Here is a 16,649-nt window from a genome sequence, read left to right on the forward strand (position 1 = left end):
AGTTGTTTTTCTAAGACCTTGAAGAGTTCATTAAAAACTCTCAGTTTGTTCATCTACAGAAGATAACCTTTTAAAAATATTAATTGTAAACCCATGCTAGCCAATGATATGGTTGCTGATTTACAAGCCAAAAGGAGAATAACACATTCTACTGCTTAGTGTTAAAACAATACAAAGGCACCCAGTCTAAAATGACCGTTAGCTCATCTTTCAACTGCGGAATCAATTACTTTGAGAGATTTACACATACGTATCCAGCCACAGTGGCTGTGGCTTTGAAAGTGCCTGCGAGAGAAAGGAGACTGTCATGTCCTTTTTCCAGTTGTCTGATATGGATGATTGAACAAGTGAGATGAGCAAATGTGGATGTAGGTTTGCTTGCTGAGCTGGAAGGTTTATTTTCAGACATTTCTTCACCATACTAGGTAACATCTTCAGTGAGCCTCCAAGTGAAGCTCTGCTGGTGGTTCCTGCTTTCTATGTTTGGGTTTCCTTCGGTTGGTGATGTCATTTCCTGCGGTGACATCATTTCCCATTCTTTTTCTCAGGGGGTGATAAACGGGGTCCAAGTCAATGTGTTTGTTGATAGAATTCTGGTTGGAATGCCATGCTTCTAGGAATTCTCGTGCGCGTCTCTGTTTGCCATGTCCTAGGATGGTTGTGCTGTCCCAGTTGAAGTGGTGTCCTTCCTTGTCTGTATGCAAGGACACTAGTGAGAGGGGGTCAGGTTGTTTTGTGACTAGTTGATGTTCATGTATCCCGGGATAAGGAAAGACACTACTTCAACTGGGGCAACACATCCATCCTAGGATAAGCCAAACAGAGACACACATGAGAATTCATTGAAGTATGGCATTCCAACCAGAATTCCATCAACAATCTCATTGACTTGGACTCCATTTGCCACCCCGAGTAAAAAAAAAACAACAGGAAATGACATCACCACGGGAAATGACATTGCCAACCCAAGGAAACCCAAACATATAAATAGAAAGCAGGAAACACCAGCAGTGCTTCATCTGGAAGCTCACCGAAGATGTTACATAGTTTGGTGACGAAACATCTGAAAATTAACCTTCCAGTTCAGCCAGCAAACCTACATCCAGAACCTCAACCTGAGCTACAAATCTTCTCAAAATGAGCAAATATTTGTCAAATGAACCATTTTTTGATCACCAGCATCAATAGTACTTTCTGCATTTAATATTTTCTATGCAGAGATCCAAATAATCAGCAGAAATATTTTTAATGCTTAAAGATATTAAGCTGTCAACCTCTTTTCTCTCAAATTACTTTATAACTAAAAAGATTCAACTTTTACATGGCACACATTACATGGGGAAAATATCAAAGGAGTTCACATAATTACTGAGAGTATAACTACCTAACACAGGTAATTGAGAGAACATACAAACATTTAAAGGAACTCCTGAAGTTCAAATTACACATCCATCATTATTAGATATTACAAAACTTCAAGTTCTCTACTTATATTTTTAAAAAGTCATATGTAATACCACCAGACTGACTCAAAGCTCTTACAATCCCACACTCTCTCCTCAGAAACATACATCTTGAAGTAATTCATACGGGTGGCACAGTGGCTCAGTGGTTAGCACTGCTGACTCACAGCACCAGGGTCCCAGGTTCAATTCCAGCCTCGTGTAACTGTCTGTGTGGAGTTTGCACATTTTCCCAGTGTATGCGTGGGTTTCCTCCGGGTGCTCCGGCTTCCTCCCACATTCCAAAGATGTATAAGTCAGGTGAATTGGCTGAATTGGCATAGAGTTAGGTACATTAGTCAGAAGGAAATGGTCTGGGTGGGTTACTCTTCGGAGGGTGTGTGGACTTGTTGGGCTGAAGGGCCTGTTCCCACACTGTAAGGAATCTAATCAGTCAGCCAACAACATCCCTTCAGTCCTAGTCCTAATCATCTTCATGCCCAGTCATTTGGCCCCCTACAAACAAGACCTTCCAGATATAACAAGAAAAATGAAACAGTTCTAAAATCAAGTCCAGCATGTCTTAAGCTGTAAATGTTAACTATGCAGCCAAGAGTGACAGCTAATGCATTTAAACCAAATCTACAAAAGAAACAGTAATCGTCCAGATTGTAATGAACAAATTAGACCCCTGGATTCCTAAATAAATTGTGTATTTTTAACTAAAAAATTAAAACATTCTGAGGTCACATCAAAACTTGAAATACTAACTCTGTCTTTCTTTCCACAGCTGCTGATTCTTTCCAGCACTTTGCTTTTATTTCGGATTTCCAGAATCATGATTTTTACAGCTAGCACTCATTAAATTTACCCTTCATATCCAATAATGCTTCAGGGAAGTCCCTTTTTTTTCCCAAAAATTTGCTCATAGGATGGAAGCATTACTTGCAAGGCCAACATTAATTGTCCATCTCTAATTGCTTTGAGGAGGTACGATGAGTTGCCTCCTGAACCAGTGTAGTCCATGCGGTTTGGTTTAAGGGAGTTCTAAGATTTCGACACAGAGACAATGATGGAACAGTGATATATTTCAAAGTCACACTAATGGATAACTCTGACAGGAACCTGCAGATAGCAATATTCCCATTTGCCAGTTTGTTCTTCTGGATAATCAAAACTGTAGGTTTGGAAAGCAACATTAAATAATCCTTGGCAAGTGCATCAACAGTGGTTCTTTTACATGATACACACTGCATCCACAGTGTGCTAGTGGAGGAGTATGTGAATATGGTAAATGAATTGTTAATCAAGCAGGCTATTTCATAGGAGATTACATCAAACTTCGAATGTTGTTACATTATATTTATCCAGGCAGATAGGGAAACACTGTCAGACGTGACTTGTACCTTGTTGATGCTGTACAGACATTAGGAAATCAGAAAGTGGTTAGTCCAGAATATCTAGCTTCTCAGTATTTATGTGGTTTGCCCTGCTTATTTTTTGTTTCAATGGTGAATCACAGGATGTTGGCACCAGTGGTTTCAGCCAAGGCAATACTATTGAATATTAAGGGAATACGACTAGATTCCCTCATTGGAGGGGGTCCTTTCCCAGCATTTGCGTGGTAGAAATGTCATTTGCCACTTATCAACTCAAATATGAATCTTGTCCAGATCTTCTTACCCATTTCATTCTCCGAAGAATTGCAAATGAAACTGAACATTATGTGACAATTAGTGAATATCCCAGTTCTGTTCCTACAGCAGAGCAAAGGTTGTTGATGAAGCAACTGCAAATAGTTGGGCCTCGGACAATGGTCCCAGGAACTCCTCCACCAATTTCCTGGGACTGAGATAATAGGTCTCCAGAAACTACAACCAACTTCCTTTGTGCTAGCTATGATTTCAGATAGTGGAGAGTTTTCCCCATGCTTTATATTAATGAGTTTTTATTGCGGGTTCTTAATGTCATACTCAGTCAAAACACTGCCGTGATGTGAATAGCATTCACCTCTGGAATTTGGTTCTTTACTCATGTGTAGATAATAACTGCAATAAGGAACAAGTGGTCCTAGCAGGTCTCAAACTTGGTAGAGGTCAGGTTACTGCTGGGGAAACAACTGATAATTAGTTCTATACTATTTTGCAGATGGTTGAGAGTAGACTGTTGGAAGATAATTGCCTGAAGATTCAAAATACTAAGTCTGTTTCTTAATCATGCCCTCGTACAATAGGAAAAGGATTAATCAACTGATCTACAGAACTGAACTATGAAAAAGTACTGAGCTGAGTCCCTGTTCCTAGGTTTCATCACATCTTTTTAGATCTGCTCAGAAAATGCCAAAATATAACTGCATAAAATAGTACTGTCCTAGCAATGGTAAAATGGCCAATTGTACCAAATTTACGGGTAAAATTGATCAAATATGCAGTAAAGAAAATTGAAATTTAAAAGAAAGTAAATGTCTTTTATTTACTTATTTTCATTTGTGCAGTTTATTTTAAACTTCCAATTTGTAATGGTATCTGCCCACCTTTCGCAAATGAAAGAATAATGTTATTTAAATCCACAAATCTGGTTAGCTCATTTTCACGACACAGTAATAAACTTAACCCAAGTTCAGCAAGTGCTTTGAATAGTCTCAACTGCCTTCTAACTAGCCTTCAGGGTAAAGTTTTTGAAACACAAAAAAACATCCTTGAAGCAGAGATTCGAGTAAGCACTTGATTAACATGTCTCATCAGTGATTTTATCTTTTCTCTGTTGAGACCGGTCTTGTGTTTAACTGCAAAGTACTGACAAGAATTTAACCGTTTCAGTCTGGTCTTGAATTGATTTCTTGATATGATTCACGCATTCTTCAATAAATTCAATTTGTCTCTTAGGTGAAAAGTCATGTACCTGAAACTCATGAAAAGCCATCTAACTGAAATGTGAACATGCACTCACTCTCAAGAAGCCTGGCCAGTTGAGTACTTGCAGAATTTTCTGTTTTTATTCCTGATTTACAGTATTCACAGTATCTTGCTTTTGCTAAATTACTTCAAGTCTTTCAACTTGTGTCTCTCCCATTTTCACAGTCAAGATGATCAGACTAAATCTAATCACAATAACAGAAACTCAGTGGGTCTGGAAGCAGTGTTCTGAAAAAGAACCAGACCAGACTTGAAATGTTAACTCATTCTCTACAGATGCTAACAGATCTGCTCAGTTTCTCTGGGTCTTTTTGAGACCTCCAGCATCCATGGTATTTTGTCTTTATTCAAATATGATTACCCTCGGTTAATGATTAAAACCTAAAATACTGATATTCGATTGGGGCTTGTGCTTTTTGCTTCTCTTGTCTTTTCAAACAACCAATGGCCATCTTTTCAATCTCTTTCTTGCATAGTGCATTCCCTGTGTGTGTTTCTTTTCCATGGTCAGCTTTTCCAGTTGCAATCTGCAAAGCATCCAGTTTACATTACTAAGATTGGAAGTAAAGCTTGCACTGCTGCATGGAATCTCCGCATTAGGAAGAATATAGAGAGAAGTACATGGGGAAACAGTTTCCATTTGATATCACATTTTGGATGAACTTTTGTTTCTATTTTAAAGATCTTGCAATTGAAAGAATTTCATGAACTGTAATATGAGGTGGCTCCCATTCATTTATTTTACTCTTTCTGCTAATCCTCCAGTGCTTCATCTGCTCTTGGACTAGGAGAATTAGTATCTTCAATTTTAGACTCAAACTGATGCTGTTTCATTAAAATCAATGAAACTGATGGCAGAGAAATTCACCATTGGGTATGTAGTGTTTCTGCTGCTTTATTTAAAGTGTCATGTTTAATCCCACATTTCTGCCTTCCATACAGAATCCTTAAATTTCCTCAAGTACTTAACTTAAAATTACTTATGGAATCAGCTTTCACCACCTTTTTAAGGTAATGTCCCAGATCCCGATAACTTGAGTGAGGACATGACTCATCTTCCCCCTATTTTTGCCAAATATTTTGAATCTATTACCTCTAGTTGTGAACCCGCTTGACATGAAAATACTTTTTTCCCCTTAATTACATTTCAAAACCCCTGATCTTGAAAACTGATGCCGGCTCATATCTGAGTGTTTGCCTTTTCAAGGAAAATAGTCCTAACTTTTCCAACGTCTGTGTGACTGAAGTTTCTCATTGCCGGTAACAGCAACGTAAACTTGATGTTGTCACTTTTAATGTCATCTCATTTCTCCCTAATTGTGGTGCCCAGAATTACCCACAATACTCCAGGTGAGGCCTAATCAGGGATTTACAAATTTAGCAGCGAGCTCATTGCTTTTAAAAGGGATATGGGCCGGGTACGGTCTGTTTCCATGCTGTACATCTCTATGACTATTCCTCTACTTAGAGACCCAAGTAAGTCATATGTCGAGAATACATTATGTGCTAATTTTTCCTTTAAGGACAGATAGACTGACCGCTGTATCCATGGGTCCGGTTTCCACTGTTTCAGTTACCCGCGGTTTACCGCGGCCTGAACAGATTACAGAGAACATTCCAGAACCAGGAACCGGGGGCTGCCGGGAAGGTAAATTTCCTATTTAAGTGAATGGGTTTGTGAATATCCATGGTTTTGGGCTTCCGCGGTAGGTCTTGGAACGTATACCCCACCCGGGGGGGGCGGGGGGGGGGGGGGGGGGGGGAAAGAGAGAGAGGAGAGCTGCTGCATATGGATGTTGCAGTTTGTCTTCTCTGAATATATTCTACTGCTCTGTTCTTCCTTATCCTACAATCACCTTTTCTAATCCACTTGTGGTAGCTCCCTTAACTTACTAAAATGAACTCTGACAAGTACTTGTACTTCCAATTCTGCTTAAAAAAAAAATTCATTGCAATTATGCAATCTTTTACTAGAAGTTCTCCCTCATGTCCTTTTCAAAAGATCTTTCTCCTCTCACCTTAAAAATATGCCCCTTAGTTTTGAACTCCCCTACCTTAGGGAAAAGACATCTGTTATTCACTTCATGATTTTATAAACTTCTAGAAAGTCACCCCTCAACTTCCTACGCTCCACTGAAAACCAGATGTAACTCCACTTTCCTTCTTGCTAGACTTCATACATTGAGAAAATTCTCCTATACCAATATATGAGAAATTTTTTATTCTCTGACCAGAGCTTCATGATATAAATTGCACAGAAACAAGTTTCTTTTTACTATTCTATTCCTGCGAGAGATCTTTGAAGCTTACCAATAAACCCCTTATCTCTCTATATAAGAAGAATGCCCCCAGTGCAACAGCTGTTCCTCAACTCAGGTCAAATTATCTAGTAAATCCTCCAGTAAATCCTCTTTAGACAATATCACCACAAAATCAATATCACCACACCTACTCCACCCCTGCCTTTTTCATCATTTTTGGAATAATTTGTAATCAGGATTATTAAGATCGCATTATTGAGTTTGTTTGAACCATGTCTCCATTAAGGCAGTCACATCATAGTTCCATGTGACAACTGGTGCTATAATTCTTGTAATCTTATTTGTTAAAGTCATTAATTTACTGACAAATTTGTATCACCTATACCACTTCTACTATTTTTCTCCATCTGAGTTAATCAGTATTTGGAACATTTCTAATTTTACCACTGTTCATATCTACTTTGCTCATTTTCGCTCCCCTGTTATCTTCGGGTTACCTTCTCACAATAAAATTAGCTTGATACCTCCCCAGACACATTAGTTAACCTTTCAAGTGACATTAGCCCAGGCTCAGAGTAGGTGCAATCATTTTGCCCAAGTGCTCTCTCTCCAGAGCCCAATCAAATACTTCAAGAATCCAAATCCCCCTCTTTTGCAGTTCCCCAACATTTACCTGCACTATCTTCCAGTTTCTATATTCAGCAACAGGTGGCAGTAAGAGCTAACCTGAAATTTTGACTTTTGGAGGTCTTTTTTCAAAAAAAATATTTTTTTTGAGAATATTTTTTCTGTACAAAATTATAAATTTACAAAAATATAACAATTTAAAATTATAACAACTACAATGAACTAATGACTACCCAAACTCCACAAATCAAAACTATACTCACTACAAATCAATAAATAAGTAAATAAATAACACCACAACACACACACACCAAAGTTCCCAACCTTCAGAAGTATTACTTATTACACCCCTTTTTATTCAGGATTCTTCCTCTCAGGGCACAAGGCTCACTAACCCTAATCATCATGGCTAAACAAAGTCCCTAATTAAAATGGCAGACAAATCTGCTTCCAGGTAATTCAAAAAGGGAGGTCCTATTTTTAACCTTTTCCTAATTGCTGACTGACAGTCCTCAGAAATGTTTGAACACTGATCATTAAATTCTGAATGTCCCTATTTCCTCAAAGAAAATCTTGACTTGGTAATATTCGTCAGCTTGGAAATAGGAAGGCAACATGCCATTGCGGCAATCACAAAGGAATAATAAAAATGTTTGTCCAAGTAACTCGCTATTGAAGCCTCTGACAATTGCAAATTTTGCCCTTACTTGTCCACCACCGTGTACAGTAAAACCTCCCACCTGATTTTCAAAATTGAAAACAGCTTAGTGAGTGCCACTAGCCTGAGGAACTTCTGCGATGTGCTTTCTAACTGGTCTAGTAGTCACCTAGCCCCTCACCTCTTGCATTCTGTTGAAATGCACATTTGAGGAAGTGTTAAGGCTCCCAGATGCATGGCACAGAGTTCAAGCAATTGGTGCCAATCCTGCATATTCGTGAATTATCCTAAAGTTTTCACACAGAACTGGACATGGGTTCAGTAAATCCAAACTTCAACAAGAGAGAATGCGCTCATCTCTTCTTGACATTCGTAGCATTATCATGGCCATGGTTCTAAAGCACATAACAGAGCTCTCTAAAAATCTAAAACTCTAAAACTCACCTGAGACATTAACTTTCAAAATTTAAAGAAACCAGCCATAATATTCTGCAATGTGATAACAGCAATTTAACTTAGGTGTTAGAAATTACAATCTAAGTCAGAAGACACAAATAAGTAAATCTCAAGGCTGAAAAGCCAACAACTTCATAAAATGAATCCACCAGTGCTCCCAGTCCATGGTAGGTAAATAATTTTTTTGAATTTCTTTCCCAGATCTTCATGCTCCTCTTACTCTAAATCATTGCTCTCCCTGACTTTCAGCCATTCTAACTTTTATCTATTGTCCTCTCATACATTTAGTTCCTCCTTGGGCTCTCGCACCCCACTTATACTGAACCTACTGCCAGTTCTTCAAATTTCATCTCCTGTCCTTCTGCACAACTTCCCCTCGGCATCACTGACCTTCATGCTATTTTCCCTCAGGGCTGCACATTTCACTCTCTGATTTGGCCACCAGCATCGATGCTTTCAGCTGCTGTCCTCTTGCACCTGTTTCCTCTCAGGCTGCCTTTCTCAGCCCTCATTATCGTCACTAGCACCAGAAATGAGATGTACTGGACATTTCATCATGCTCTATAATCTCCCTACCTCTTCTGATACATCGAAGATTTTTCTTAATTGATCTCCATGCAAAAGCAGATGGCTGCTTTCCATTTCATTATTCATTAGTCAACTTAGCCTGACATCTGACAGATCTCTGCTTACTAATCAAGAAACAAAAAGGTCCACAATTGTCCAAAAACACTGGATGAACTAGTTTGGGTGCCCAAGGCTAAACAAATTATGATGTCATCCTATGACATGCTGGCACTGTCAAATAGCTGGTGCAAAGATCAGTAAGTATTACAAAACCAACAGAATTATGGAAATCAATGATAACTTTTAACTTTCCAAACATAGACTGAGACTGCTATAGTGTTAAGGATTTAAATGGAGAGGAATTTGTTAAGTATGTGGATGTATCTACGAGAGATCGACTAGAAACTTGACCTACTTTTGGGAGAAATTAGGGAAGCCAAGTGACGGAGGTGTCAGTGGGGGAGCACTTTGGGACCAGGGACCATAATTCTATTAATTTTCAAATAGTGATGGAAAAGGATAGACCAGATCTAAAAGTTAACTATCTAAATTGGAGGAAGGCCATTTTTGACAGTATTAGCCAAGAAATTTGAAAAGTTAATTGGCGATGGACATTTGCAGGTAAATGCAACGAGGGGTTGCGATGGACGAGCAGTATTATCGCTGAACTGTTAATCCAAAGATCCAGGTAATGTTCAGGGGACCTGGGTTTGAATCCCACCATGGAATTAAGAGTCTGTGACCATGAAACCATTGTTGATTGTTGGAAAAACCCATCTGGTTCACTAATGTCCTTCAGGGAAGGAAACTGCCATCCTTACCTGGTCTGGCCCACGTGTGACTCCAGACCCACAGCAATGGTGTTGACTCTCAACTGCCCTCTGGGCAATTAGAGATGGGCAATACATGCTGGCCTAGCCAGCGACAGCCTGACCCCACGAATGAATAAAGGGACAGCTTGAAAATGGGAAGCCTTCAAAAATGAGATAGCGAGTCTCCAGAGACAGTATGTTCCTGTTATGGTGAAAGGGAAGGCGGGTAAATGTAGGGAATGCTGGATGACTCGCAAAATTCAGGTTTTGGTCAAGCAAATGAAGGAAGCATATATCACGTATAGACAGGAGAGATCGAGTGAATCTTTAGAAGGTATATACCTACTGCCTTTATACTCTAAGACAGAAATCAGGAGGGCAAAAAGGGAACATGAGATAGCTTTGACAAATAGGGGTAAGTAGAATTCAAAGGGATTTTATAAATACATTAAGGATAAAAGGGTAACTAGTGACAGAACAGGGCCCCTCAAAGATCAGCAAGACCGCCTTAATATGAAATCGCAGAAGATGGGGGAGATACTGAACGAGCATTTTGTATCTGTGTTTACTGTGGAGGAGGACATGGAAGAGAAAGAATGTAGGGAAATAAATGATGTCTTGAAAAATGTCCATATTACACAGGTGGTGGTGGTGCTGGATGTCTTAAAACGCATAAATGTGGATAAATCCCCTGATTACGTGCACCCCAGAACTCCTGAGGGACAGGATTTACATATATTTGGGAAGTCTAATACTGATTAGGGATAGTCAACATGGCTTTGTGCGTGGGAGATCATGTCTCAGGTAACTTGATTGTGTTTTTTGAAGAAATAATGAAGATGAGGGCAGAGTGGTAGACGTGATTCACACGGACTTCAGTAAAGCGTTGACAAGGCTCCTTATGGACGATTGATTAGCAAGGTTAGATCACATGGAAATAGACAGGCAGGAGGCATGAAGAACACAGCAAGCCAAGCAGCATCAGGAGGTGGAAAAGTTGACATTTCGGGTGTAAACTTTCTTCAGGACTGGGTTGGTGGAGGAGGAGCTGCATATAAAGGAGGAAGAGTGGTAAAATGGGGATAGGTGAAGACAGGTCGCGGGTACGACCTGGTTGGTCACTGGGAGGACCGAATCTGGTTGGTGGCAGGGAGCAGTGGAAGGGAGAGAGGGGAACTGGGAAGGGAGGATATTTGAAATGTTGAGTCCTCCAGGCTGTAAGGTGAGGTATTGTTCCTCCAATCTGCAGTTTGGTTCATTGTGGCAATGAAGGAGGCCAAGGGAAGGGGAAATAAAATAAAGATTTGGAGGTCCGGTCAGCCTCTGCAGGTCTGGCCGAGATGCTCGGTGAACCTTTCCCGGAGTTTACGTTTGATCTCCCCGATGTGGAGAAGACCACACTGGGAGCACCTAATGCAGTAAACTCGGTTGGAAGAGAGGCAGGTGAACCTCTATCTCACCTGGAAGGATTGTTTGGGGCCCGGGATGGAGATGAGGGTGGTGGTGTACTGGATGGGTGAGGAGGGAGAGCTGATGTGCTGGCTGGCTGCAGGTCAGCTGTAGAACCTGGAGTGACTCTTGGAAACGTAGTCCAAGTTTTAGTTGCAGAGTAGGCGGAGCCAAAAGTGGAGGCTGAAGCTGGAGGGAAAACTAGCCATTTGGATACAGAATTGGCTCCAAGATAGAAGAGAGGGTGGTGGTGGAGGGTTGCTTTTCAAACTGGAGTGCCACAAGGATCGGTACTGGGTCCACAGCTTCGCGTCATTGATATAAATGATTTGGATGTGAGCATAAGTATAGCTAGTAAGTTTGCAGATGACACCAAAATTGGAGTGTAGTGGACAGCGAAGGTTACCTCAGATTACAATGGGAACTTGATCAGATGGGCCAATGGGCTGAGGAGTGGCAGATGAAGTTTAATCTAGAAAAATGTGAGGTGCTGCAATTTGGGAAAGCAAATCTTAGCAGGACTTATACACTTAATGGTGAGGTCCTAGTGAGTGTTTCTGAACAACTCCTTGAAAGTGGAGTCGCAGGTAGATTGGATAGTGAAGGCTGTGTTTGGTATGCTTTCATGGAATACAGAGAGAACTAGCCATTTGGATACAGAACTGGCTCAGAGTGGTGGTGGAGGGTTTTTTTCAGACTTGAGGTCTGTGACCAGTGGAGTGCCACAAGGGTCAGTGCAGGGTCCACTACTTTTCATCATTTATATAAATGATTTGGATGTGAACACAGGAGGTATTGTTAGCAAGTTTGCAGATGAGTCCAAAATTGGTGGTGTCATGGACAGCGAAGGTTACCTTATAGTACATGAGGATTGTGAACAAATGGGCCAATGGGTTGAGGAGTGGCAGATGGAGTTTAATTTAGATAAATGTGAGGTGCCGCATTTTGGAAATGCAAATCAGGACTTATACATTTAATTGTAAGGACTTAGGGAGTGTTGCTGAACAAAGAGACCTTGGAGTGCAGGTTCATAGTTCCTTGAAAGGAGAATCGCAGGTAGATAGGATAGTGAAGGAGGCATTTAGTATGCTTTCCTTTATTGGTCAAGCATTCAGTATAAGAGTTGAGGGGTAATGTTGCGGCTGTACAGGACAGTGATTAGGCCACATTTGGAATATTGTGTGCAATTCTGGCCTCTCTCCTATAGAAAGGATGTTGTGAAATTTGAAAGGGTTCACGGTGGCACAATGGTTAGCACTGTTGCCTCACAGCGCCAGAAACCCGGGTTCAATTTCCCCCTCAGTGCAACTCTCTGTGTGGAGTTTGCACATTCTCCCAGTATCTGCGTGGGTTTCCTCCGGTTTCCTCCCACAATCCAAAAATGTGCAGGTTAGGTGAATTGGCCAGGCTAAATTGCCTGGAGTGTTAGGTGAATGGGTAAATGTAGGGGAATGGGTCTGGATGGGTTGCGCTTCGGCGGGTCAGTGTGGACTTGTTGGGCCGAAGGGCCTGTTTCCACACTGTAAGTAATCTAATCTAATCTAATCTAAAAAAAAAGACTTACAAGGATGTTACCAGGGATGGAGGATTTAAGCTGTGGGGAGAGGCTGGATAGGCTGGGAATGTTTTCCCTGGAGTGTCAGGCTGAGAGGTGACCTTATAGAGGTTTATAAAATCATGAGGAGCATGGATAGGGTAAATAGACAAGGTCTTTTCCTGGGTTGGAGGAGTCCAAAACTAGAAGGCATAGGTTTAGGGTGAGAGGGCAAAGATATAAAAGGGACCAAAAGGGCAACATTTTCTCACACAGGGTGGTACGTGTATGGAATGAGCTACCGGAGGAAGTGGTGCAGGCTAGTACAATTGCAACATTTAAAAGGCATCTTGATGGGTATATGAGCATGAAGGGTTGAGAGGGATATGGGCCAAGTGTTGGTAAATGGAACTAGATTAATTTAGGATATCTGGTTGGCATGGACAAGTTGGACGAAAAGGTCTGGTGTGTGCACTTCTCGGACCATACGTTATGCATGTTTTATGTCAGATTATTTCAATTATTCTGTGAATTGACAATTATGTACCACACAACAGTTGATAATTTCTTGTAGCTTTCTGTTAAAGGTAAATAAACACATAAACACAAATAAAACTTGCATTATTCCATTTAAACAATCAAACTTTTAAACATTGGTTTCCTAAATACCTACTGCCCAATTTGTCAGCTGAATTGTTGAATACCGGAGATCTTTTAACTAAATACCACGTGACATAATCCATTGCAGAGGGTATCAGTGTTCTTTTAATTCATTTCAGCAAAAATTATTGAATACGAAATGCCATATGCTAAATTTCGATAAGCTCCAGAGTCATAAGTTGCCCTTCAACCCCTCTCAACTAGGTAGCATTCACATTCACTGGCAGCTTTATAGCTTTCAACACAATTGGTTCTTACAATTGGACAAAAGTTCAAAAAAGACCCGCCAAAGCTGAGAATTAGCTCACCTTCGAGGCTTGCGGATGTCCCACAGGCCCACTCCTTCTTTGGAATTTGCAGTAGCCAGAAGTCTGGGCTCAACAGGGTTAAACATCACACTGTGAAAGGCTGAGGGGTAATTTGCCAAACAAAATGGTTCTGGAAAAGTGAGACACAACTGCGGATTAATGCTTGGAGATGAGGATTAATGTTCCATGAGAAGTTTCACTCAGGATATTATTTTAAATTTTTGGTAGAGAATGGGTAATCAGAGAGGCCCCAGATTTGCTGCAAAAGACCATCTCATTAGATTTCAGTTCTGGTTGCACTTCTTCACTCACACTAGAGTTTGTGCTGCAAACTAAACTAATTGATAAATCACCATAAACAAATAAATTTAAGGATTTAAATGGCTCACTGAGTAATGTTTTTCCTTGAAGTTAATGTAAAAGAAACAATCTCAGTGATTCTGCTAGACACAGAAGTTGGAATTTTCTAGCAATTCACAGCATGTTGACTTGAGGAAGCAGTATATTAATGGTTGGCTATTGACAAATTATACATCCTAATAGTTTGGGGTGGGGGAGGGGCACAGGCTGGATGAGGCAGATGGTTTCTGCCAAGCTCGATGAAGCAACTGTTTGCAAACATAATTCATTGCATATCATTTTGCAAGTCAGTTTAACTTGCATACTTTTTGGATGATTTATTTGGCACATATCGAATAATGGTAATTTAAATCAAACTTGTCTTTAGAAGATGATTGTTTCCAGTAACATTAAATAACAGCCCCAATAGAATTTGCAGCACAAATATAGAAATTTCTTGTCACACATGGGGAAGAAGATGGAGAGTTCTTGAAAAGCAGACAAATGCATGTCTAGCACTTGCAGCTTTTACACAATTCCAAGATTTTGGATTTGCAATTCAATCATGTTTGTACCCGAATCAGAAAGAGTTAGATTTCAACTGAAACCTACGGCTCTTCAGCAAACATATCAGCATAAATATTTCCATCGCATTTTCCATTTTTGTTGCCATATTGGATAATGTGGAAAGCTCAATTACAAAAGGTGAAAGGTATTGCACGAGATTTGATCTGTAATTTAAATAATATCGACAAAACACAAAGTCAGACAGTCTTGAATTTAGCTCTGATATTAGAAGATAATATTCTCAAGCATTTAATCCAGAGACCAAGTTTGAGTAACATTTTCATTAACAAAAATAAACAAATAAAGAACAAATGATGATTACTAGCTGATATACTTCAGTTATCGGGTGGAAAACTGACAGGTGGTGTATTAACTGCAATGAATTGCAGTTTGGAGATAGTAGGGACTGCAGATGCTGGAAGTCAGAATCGATAAAATGTGGAGCTGGAAGAACACAGCAAATCAGACAGCATTGGAGGAGCAGGAAAGTCAATGTTTTGGGGTAGGACCCTTCAGGAGGCAGTTTTTTTGGATCAATATAAATGTGGAAAAGCCTCAAGACACTTCATGGAAGCACAGCAGAAAGTAAACTGATTTAAAATGGGGTGACCGAACATTTGCTCAGAGCTGAAAGTAGACTTCAATGAGTGTGGAATGGTTAAAAAGATGCAAAGGGAGAGAGTTCTAGGGCTTCTTCTTGTCATCTTCTTTCACAAAACTCGTACAATCTTCAGTCCTTTCAACTAGACTAGAAATAGCTTGCAAAGAGCAGAGTATGTGGAATCCAGCTGAGGTACTGAACAGAGACCATTAAAGTCCTGTGAGATAGCCCAGAAATAATCATGCTGATTAAAAAAAAATCAAAAAATAAAAATCACCCTATCTCTGATTCTCTTACACATGCACTCAAGGGCATTGAGGTCACAAATACCATAATCAATGACAGCAATCATCAGCTCAAGATAAAGAACCACTGGACTCCAAATCATATACATGTTCTCTTGAAAAACAGAAAAGCAGACAAATACCCAAGTACTCCCATTGCATCTTTAAAATGTAAAAAAAAACACACACACACACACACACACACAGTGACTGCTATGTAGGCAAACAAAGTGTGGTTATAATCTAGTTAACAGAAGCTTAGTACATTTCTTGAATTGAATTATATTATGCACAAGTCAATTCTTAATACTTGCCTCCATGTGAGTCTCGTATATCCCAGATAAGGACTCTGCCATCATCTGAAGAACTAGCAAACACCTTGTCATTCACAGGACTAACAGACAGGCCATATACAGCATCATCATGGGGAAAAACATTCACTATTTCTGTGCTGAAAGAAAATTACAGGTAATGAAAATTTGCATTGTTAATAATTCCAGCTAAGCTGTTAACTGTGGAGGAAACAACAAAAAAGAATAATTAAGCTCACATCACAACAGATAGAACGAGAGACAGCACAACTTTGGCAACAAGTAACAATGCGTATAAACACACAAAAACCCTATATAATCTATTTGCCACATATGCAAAACAACAATAATCCTCTCATCTCTCAAAATACACAGCCCTTTTTCAGAACATCTTATGTAACTTTCCCATTTGTACTGTTAAGTAAATATTGCTGAGTCATTCTTTTAAATGTTTTGAACTAACTTATCCAGAGATGTTATTACACACCGCTGCAGCAGACAGGACTTGAACGCGAGCTGCCTGGCTCAGAGGTAGGGACCTCTTATCAAACATCAAAACTGACTATGTAGTAAACCCAAAACCATTCAGTCCAATATCTATCAGAAAAATTTACATGCAACTGCTGAACTATTAACCACTGAGCACGATTTGAATATTGAAAATAACATTCAAAGTTTTTGGGTAACACCAAACAGATAACATAATTAATCAAAACTGTCTGCTTCACAGATCAGTGCACTCAAAACATTGTTGCCTAGTAATCGAAGTTCAGTATTTAAATTCATGTGGGCTGACTGAGTATGCACAGCTGACTATCAACACGGCAAATCTTCGAGTAAAAAATGAGGTCTGCAGAT

General features: G+C 39.9%; 1 protein-coding gene across 1 annotated transcript in view; it reads right to left on the bottom strand.

Moving 5' to 3' along the window:
* The window catches only part of dcaf5 (ddb1 and cul4 associated factor 5), a 108,243-nt gene that overhangs the window by 57,960 nt on the left and 33,634 nt on the right, over positions 1 to 16,649 (bottom strand). The window contains exons 4-5 of the mRNA XM_060828846.1: positions 15,795 to 15,931; positions 13,690 to 13,819 (exon numbers count right to left, since the gene is read on the bottom strand). Of these exons, the coding sequence (XP_060684829.1) occupies positions 13,690 to 13,819; positions 15,795 to 15,931 (267 nt within the window). The remainder of the gene's footprint in view (positions 1 to 13,689; positions 13,820 to 15,794; positions 15,932 to 16,649) is intronic.

Source organism: Hemiscyllium ocellatum, chromosome 8 (assembly GCF_020745735.1).
Source record: "Hemiscyllium ocellatum isolate sHemOce1 chromosome 8, sHemOce1.pat.X.cur, whole genome shotgun sequence".
Lineage (NCBI taxonomy): Eukaryota > Metazoa > Chordata > Chondrichthyes > Orectolobiformes > Hemiscylliidae > Hemiscyllium > Hemiscyllium ocellatum.